The sequence below is a fragment of the Pogonomyrmex barbatus genome, unplaced genomic scaffold, assembly GCF_055798465.1.
Source record: "Pogonomyrmex barbatus isolate J1 unplaced genomic scaffold, ASM5579846v1 scaffold9, whole genome shotgun sequence".
Classification (NCBI taxonomy): domain Eukaryota; kingdom Metazoa; phylum Arthropoda; class Insecta; order Hymenoptera; family Formicidae; genus Pogonomyrmex; species Pogonomyrmex barbatus.
In genome coordinates, this window is record NW_028297193.1 from 3,466,136 (window position 1) to 3,474,307 (window position 8,172).

At 30.9% G+C, this 8,172-nt stretch overlaps 1 protein-coding gene across 1 annotated transcript; it reads left to right on the forward strand.

Moving 5' to 3' along the window:
* The first annotated feature begins 271 nt into the window (after positions 1-271).
* Positions 272-8,172, forward strand: LOC105428536 (uncharacterized). Its single transcript, XM_011640911.2, has 3 exons — positions 272-904; positions 1,923-2,160; positions 4,065-8,172. The coding sequence occupies exons 1-3, from the start codon at positions 791-793 to the stop codon at positions 4,223-4,225; spliced, it is 513 nt and encodes a 170-aa protein (XP_011639213.2). The 5' UTR covers positions 272-790; the 3' UTR covers positions 4,226-8,172.

Here is an 8,172-nt window from a genome sequence, read left to right on the forward strand (position 1 = left end):
ATTAGGAGAGATCGATCGATTTACTCAACGTTAAATAAAATTTATGAGATTCGTTCAGATCCGTATTTAATAGACATAAAGTTACAATTGGATATTAAATTGACAGAAAACGTTTGATAAACTTAGTAAATTTTAATATTAAAATTTATTTTATTTCTCCATACAAAATATAATTTAGCCGAATATTACCTGAAATATCATCATTAAAAGGTTTCATTCCTAAATCTATATCTTTATAAATACTATAAATATAATCGTAAATACAACAAGTGCTTTTAATTAGTTCACAGTTAAAAGCGGACAGCTGGACGATTTCTTTTTCTTGATCTCCGTTTTTACTATACCGTCACCTACATCGATTCGATTCCCAGTTTATCAAACGGTAACTTGCGTAAGGAAAGAGACGATTAAGAAAAATGGACCGTGGGGAGTGGAGTTTTTCGGTTGTGCCGGGACAAAATCCGGCATCGTGACGTGAGCGTTGTCGCGCGTGACGGCGTTCGATCGCGGGCATCCTGATCGATACGCGCGTGTCGCAGCGCGAAAGAAACGAACGAGTCTGGCGATCCATTTTTTCGCTCTTCTTCCGCAACGAGCGGATCTCCATTAGTCCGGGATTGGCCGATGCGCGCTTGAGCGAGCATCGCGGCGCTTTTTGCGCCGGCCAGACCGGTTGAATAATTGTGTTTTGTAACCCGTCCGCGGGAGCGCTTAGCCGAACTCTCGGGCACGGATCCAAAGAAGAATTAAGCAAAGAGGGAACTTGAAAAGCGGAACTATAAAAGGAACAATGGTATCGTGCGAATCGCGCAGTTTTTGGGACGATCGCTGGTCGCGCGGATCAATCAAGCATTTGCGCAAAAGGGAACGATCTGCGACGATAATTGGCGCCATGGCATCCGAAGTGAGTGCATATCGTGCGATTATCCCGCGTCATTCCTCGGATGGACCGCTCACCGTCCTTAAACGCTTCTTCGGAGAAAGTTGTTAAAACCGCATGTATCAGCACACTTTTATCGTCGTACAATAGAAAGGAGAAATATTTGGAATTTGATTGATTTCTTGCGGTCAAGATTAGAAAATCTATTAATAAATCTATCTTTTTATTTCTTGCCGTATGTTGTATAAAAGTGAGAAGTTCTTCACACTTTTCTTAACTGAAAAATTTTTTCGCATATATTGGATTGACTTTAATTAAACAAAAATTGCAAGTTTTAAGAAGGAAAAAATATCTATGAAGAAACTATATGTATGAGGAAAATATAGAAAAATAATAGTCTCAATGAAAACCTATATAAAAATATAAAAATAAAGTTTTTTATTTATCTTTTTTACCGTTTGCGAAAAATGTGTTTTAACAAGAATAATAAAATATGTTATATTTTCAAAGTAAAATAGAAAATAAACAATAAATGTTTAAATAATAGATTTTATATATATATAAAGAGACTGTATGTTTTAACTACATATAAAATAGTTAAAACTATGTACTAAATATTGAAAAAATACATTTTATATTTTTGATTAAAAAAGCAATATCTTAATTTTCTTAATTATCATTGTTATCTAGTTTATTTCTTTTTTTTTTCTAATAATTTGATTAATTTTCCTTTTTATTTTATTAGAGTTATGGAATCTCTCTTTATCTATTTTCTTCTTGTCCTTCCATATTTCACAGACATTTTTATCTTCTGTCAGTCAATTCCACAATCGTCACATTTTTGAAACTAAATTTCTATAGTTCTTATTTTAATAACAATTTTTTTCAAAATTACTTTATTCTTGCTTTTCTAACTATATATTTGTTTCTGTTCTAATTTGCCTTATACTATAACATTTTGTCTTTCAAATTTTAATATTTTGTAACGTGTAATTTACATGAATTATAATTTGATTAATGAGCTCAACATGTTTCTTGTCAGCTCCTATCCGTATTACTGCTTTCGACTTTGCTTCTGATCAATGCAAAGCCAGAAGGACACGCACACTCTTTTCAACATTTCCATGGTCCTGTGTTGGGTAACGAGCACGAAATCATCTGGAATGACGACGACGGACACTCCCACGAGGACTACGTCGCTCATCCACATTATACCTTTTCATACGGGATCGAAGATCACCATACGGGCGATTATCACGGTCAAAAGGAGCAAAGGGACGGTAGGTTTGCGTAGTTTGAATGAAGATTAATCTCCTCTGCTTTAGGAGGATCCTTCTTGTCATCTCGTACGTACCCGCGAGTGGGGAGAATAAGAATAACCTACTTACGTACGCGGAATCGCGATGCCGAGCTCTGAGGGAGAAAAAGCTGACAAATGTACCGAGGTGAACGTAGGACAGACTGATTGTGCGAATAAAAGTGGCAACGTGACCTTTGCTTGAGCAATTTTATAATGTTGCTCTTGGAATACGCAATGGAAAGCGCGGCATGGTAATTCCTTTGATTTGACTTATATAAGCTTCATCGTTCGTCGGACGAACGACCGACGGTGTTAAGAATATTTTATTAATGTCATTTGCGATTTTGAAAAAATGATTTCGAAGACATATAGTAAGCTCACGCGGGTCCTCCCTATAATCTCAATATTACGTTTGTTACGTAGAAAAAATTGTTATTGTTTTTCCCAATATCTACTACAAAATAAAATCTACGTTTCAGCACAGTTATTCTCTAGTTTTGTAATGTATTTAAAGTAGAATTATCTGTACAGATTTTATGTATTTACAATATGAGTTCTAGTTTTAAAATCAGTCTGCCTCGTTGTACACAATAATCGTAGTTCGAACACTCGACCGAAGATGAGTAAATTCTGTCAAGATAAAAAAATTTTCTAAATATCAAAGCAATCGTTCTTAAAGGTCTAGTTTTTTATAATTTCGTAATGGTATTTTCACAAAGCACGACTTTCTCTATATAAAACGAGATCATCGAGCGTCGTCAAGTTTTAACTGGAGCGAGAGATTTCGTAGCAACGCGCCGAGAGAAAAGTTAGGAACGATAAAAGTGCTGCTAAAAAACCGCTTCAGTATTTCTGCCTTCAAAGGCAGACGCACACCGGCTGAAAAGTTTATAACCATATAAAGCTTAGATAGCAGCTATTGATAGAAGAGTCTCTGAGCAACTGTAAACGTATTCGCCAATGCGAAAACTAATTAGAATAACTAAGACCAATTACAAATCTCGGCTGTTTTAAAATTACTTTAAAGCAAGAGTATAATTTAAATTTAACAGTGTGTAATAATAAAATATATTATCATCTAACCGATTATATTATTAAGAAATTTATTTCAATGAAGTATTAACAGAAATTCGCGATTGTGGGGATTACGCGAATACATAGAAACGTTATTATAAATATAAATTAAATTGTAGTTTATCAATTATTATTTCTGATAAATGAATCTCATTTAAATAATTTTCTGTTTGATGAGAGACATATTTTGACACTTATCAGTTGTATTATAAAGTTATAAATAAAATCCATATTATACTACATAAAATAATAGAATTTTGGCTTAATGAATACATTATCAGTCATCAATCATATAAACGGAATCACTTATACAATATGTTTTAAATGTTATATACAATATGTTTTTAATTTCTATATTTATATTATATAATTTCTATATTTATACATTTCAAATTTTTTTGCAAATAAATAAACTTAACAAGTGAAGTGCAAATACGAGATTTTTGTGTAAATTTTAATATCTTTATTTATTCTTTTATTCTTAAAATAAAAAATGCATAATAAATTTCCAAATATACGAAAGCATGTGTTTCCAACAGTTTCAAGTACTTTTGATACAAGTAGGTATAAAATAATCCTAACAACATTCTATAAATTTACTTAATTTCTTAATCGAAACATTTTAAATTCCTTTTCAAATTATATATGAAAAATATATAACTGGTTATGGAGAGCGTGGTTTTACATTTCGTCGTATTCGCCTAAAACTCAATTCGTTTCCATAAAAAAGAGCGATAACTCGTGTCCCGAATGTGCCAGCTTTGCGTGGGGCAACGCAAGACAGATAACTCGTATGTCGATGCTTTGCAGGTTCGGAGGTGTTTGGAGAATATACTGTGAAGGAACCAGACGGCAATATTAGAACCGTGAAGTACCGTGCGGGCAAGGACGGATTTCACGCCAAAGTGCATAACAGTCACCGAAAGGATCATCAACAAGATCATGATCACCATCATGATGATTATTTTTAATTGCTTGATAAAGACCGGATATTACCTCCCCATCAAACTCGATTGTTTTATACCATGCAATACTTTGTTTTTTTTTTTATATCCATTATTCTTATTGAGTAATCGTTGACATTTAATTTACGCTATACTCATTAAAAGATCGGTCAAGTACTTTAGCGTTTTCGTTTCTCTCAGTTTTTCACGGTGAGTCACTCGTCTAGTTTTACAGCTAGTTTCATAACAAAGTCATTTTCATAAAAGCCTTTCAATATTGCGAAGTGGCCTTAAAGTTGTTATGAAAACTCGATGAGTTAGTCAATCTCACAATTAACAGACTGAAGAATTGCTTTGAAGGAAATGATTACTTCTTTCAAGGAAGTACAGCTAATTAATAACCGGCAACATTGAATTGTTAATATCCGAGGAAAACGATTTGAATAAAGAAATAGTCTTGCGAAAAATTCATCGTGTAATCCATTGCCTATATTTTTATAGACTTCTATATTAGATTTAATTAAGTTACATTATTGTTAAAAAATGCTTGTTTAAATTTGTAAATCGTATATTAACGGTCATAAAAATAAATCATAAAAGTCTTTTTGTTTAATTTATAACCTTCAATATATAGAAAAATATACAAGCTGACATATTCTTTATCTTATAAAACATATATTGCAAACATTTAATAATTATAAACATTCAATGATGAAAAATATAAATCTAAATTAGCATATAAATTAGCATGTAAATTAAAAATAAGCATATATTTATCTTTGATCAGAATCGATAAATATATCCTTAAATTTACATAGTAATTCAATTACGAAAGTACTGCTGTCATATAACAAAAAAAAATAGAAAAGATTTCGAGGCGTATCTGCTTATTGCTTACCGCAACCCTTCCTCGTCAATTTTCACACTCGCAAATAATTCTCACTCATCACAGTGAAAACATATTGTGACAGGCATTAAGCAAACAGACGTAATACTCGAAATTCAATTTGTTACGTGGCCTATACAGGCCGGATATTGTTTGCTCCAAATTACTTTCCGTCCTCTTGCAAAGAGTAGAAACTTGTAGTTCCTGCGATCGAAAATCGATATGCAGGAACAGCCAAATGCCGATGAAATTCCAAAGGATACAATGTTTTTTAGCAGAGTTGACATTTGCCGATTAATAATCTGATTGAACTGCTGCTATTTTTGATTTCGTAAAGCAATTAAATACTTAATATTTTTATTTAAAATAAACGTGGAAGACATTCCTTCAATAAATATCAGATTTAGCATGTACAGTAATATATATTCAGCCATCGAAATTAATTTAGAAATGCAAGGAACAAACTATTTCATATTTTTAGAAAGCATTAACTATTTCATACTGTACAAATCACATCAGAGTACTGAAAAATACACATTTACGATACGATTTATTCGTATGTAAAAATATACGCTGTTAGAAAATATATTTTATGCACATACTATATATAGTATATACGTCTCATATGATTTCTTCTCGTATATATAAATCACGAAGATCACGAGGCGTGTCTTGCCAAAATACAATAAAGGTCCGCAAAATGTCGATATTCCATTCTGGATGTGTCCACGTGTAATTTACATTCAGCACACGGTCGAGCGATAAATCATCAAATGCGACTGGAAAGGATCGCATAGTAAACACCTGATAACGCACTTTCACGCAACATGTAATATCATAGAAAATAGTAAACTTGCTGAATTTGTACGTGTAGTCCGTTAATTGACAATATCCCGCGTTAAACATCATAAATCGCATTTCGAGCTAATGAATAAATGAGCTTAATTGCATTTCTATACAATACCGTACATCCGCAACATACGCTTCCATTGTCAATGGCGTACACTAATCCCATTTCTGGAGAACTGTATGTCATATGTTATTTTCATCTGTGTGTCTTTTACGCTTAGACAATTGTTATTAAATACGAGATGATTACTCCCGATTAGAATTATTATAAATGTTTTAAGTTATATCTTCATTATTTTGAATTGATAAAATAAGTGTAAAATAATTAAAAGAAAATTAATTTCATTTTTTAGCACTTATAGAGAAACTTTATCGCTAATTAGACTTAAATCTTTCAATAGATAATAGTTAAATCTGAATATGTAGTAAAATATATAATATCAGAAACACAATATAAATTCAATGTAAAATTTTATTTATAATTTATCACGTCATTCATACATACATACATACATACATACATACATACATACATACATACATACATACATACATACATACATACATACATACATACATACATACATACATACATACATACATACATACATACATACATACATACATACATACATACATACATATGTATTATATATTATATATATCACAAAAATATTTAAAAATGAATAGAACATGCCCAGTGCACACGCGCAAACACACACACACACACACACACACACACACACACAAACACCATGAAAAATTGTAAATAAAACTCTATTCTAAAATCTAACAGAAATTATAAAAACAGAATGTACTTCCCTTTAAAAAATTAAGAGGCAAACAAGCTTTAATTAAATATTTTACAGTTCAAACGCAATAAATATCTTTATATCTTTCCAAAAAAAGAGAGATAAACAATTATACTCAGTATCTTAGAGAGTATTGAAATCAATTGGTGTAGGCCTAAACAACATTTATTTTATCGATTATCACCGCAGATACGATTTTCTTTATAAATTCTGGAATACAACGGAGGTAGAAAGCGAGCGAAGTTATCAGAGAATCTTTGGTAGTGTTCTCCAAAGCAAGAAAAAAGTCAATAAAATAGAAAAACAGATAAAAGAAAAAAGAAAAAAATGTGAGAAGCATAAGGAAATCGGAAGAGAAATCTTCTAAAAGATATTAAAATTAAAATTAGAAGAACTCATTTTTCGAATAGAAGCATTGTTCTTTTCGTTATCATTTCGTTTCCAAAAATATAGATGTGCAAAAAAATAATGCAATATCTATTTAATACTAATAATTGATTGATGAGATCAGTATTAATAACTTCTACAATTAATATTACATTACAACTAAAATAATGTTTTTAAAAATATGTTCACGAATATATACATATATGACTTATCGATGGTTGCACATATATAATTTTAAAATCAAAATACATAACTCCATGTTAAACTATATATACAAAGTTTTCATATATTTATCATAATTATATCTTTAAGTTTCTCGTAGATGGCTAATAATATACATTACATTAATACACATTACATTACATTAATGATAAAAAATATGTATACTTCTAATTTTGATACATTTTTAAAATTTAAGTATATCAATAAAATTTACACAATTAGTAAATGCACTCATGCGTATTATAAATTTCGCTGTTTATAAAATTCCGCATGATGAGAATTTAAATCTGAAAATTCGCTTGGCGTAGAAAAGCTATGTAATTTCCTGTCCCTTGGGCAAGGATACACGCGCACGTTTTATATTCATAAATGTATCTCCGCCCGATTACTAAATCGCAAAAGTTAAATAGTATTATTCAACACGAAGTGCTTCGTGATGGTTATGGGTATAGGTAATTCTTGCCTGCTTTATGATGTTTCCGGAGTTGAGTTACAAGATCCACAACTATAAAGGATAACGATCGCGTGTTGTAGGAAAAAGAAAAGATATGTTAAAGAAAACATTTTACTAAAGAAGTTTATGGACCGATGATTTTTGATATAAGATAAAATATTCAAATTTATCCTCCCCAGGAAGAAATAAGTTTCAAAATAGTTTATGTGAAACTTCTTATGCAGTGCAAAGTATGAGTTACCTTCGGACAAAAAATAAGCTAAATATTTTTTTATTTAAAATAGAATTGCTATATACAGATGTATGTAAATTTCATCACTTTATAAGCAATAATATATAATAGTTAACTAAAATATATTGTCTA

What these genes read in the sequence shown, in the direction of transcription:
- LOC105428536 (XM_011640911.2), top strand. Translation starts at nt 791, where the DNA reads ATGGTATCGTGCGAATCGCGCAGTTTTTGGGACGATCGCTGGTCGCGC. An exon ending in TTGGCGCCATGGCATCCGAA is followed by an intron (nt 905 to 1,922) that starts GTGAGTGCATAT and finishes GTTTCTTGTCAG; the next exon opens with CTCCTATCCGTATTACTGCT. An exon ending in TCAAAAGGAGCAAAGGGACG is followed by an intron (nt 2,161 to 4,064) that starts GTAGGTTTGCGT and finishes GATGCTTTGCAG; the next exon opens with GTTCGGAGGTGTTTGGAGAA.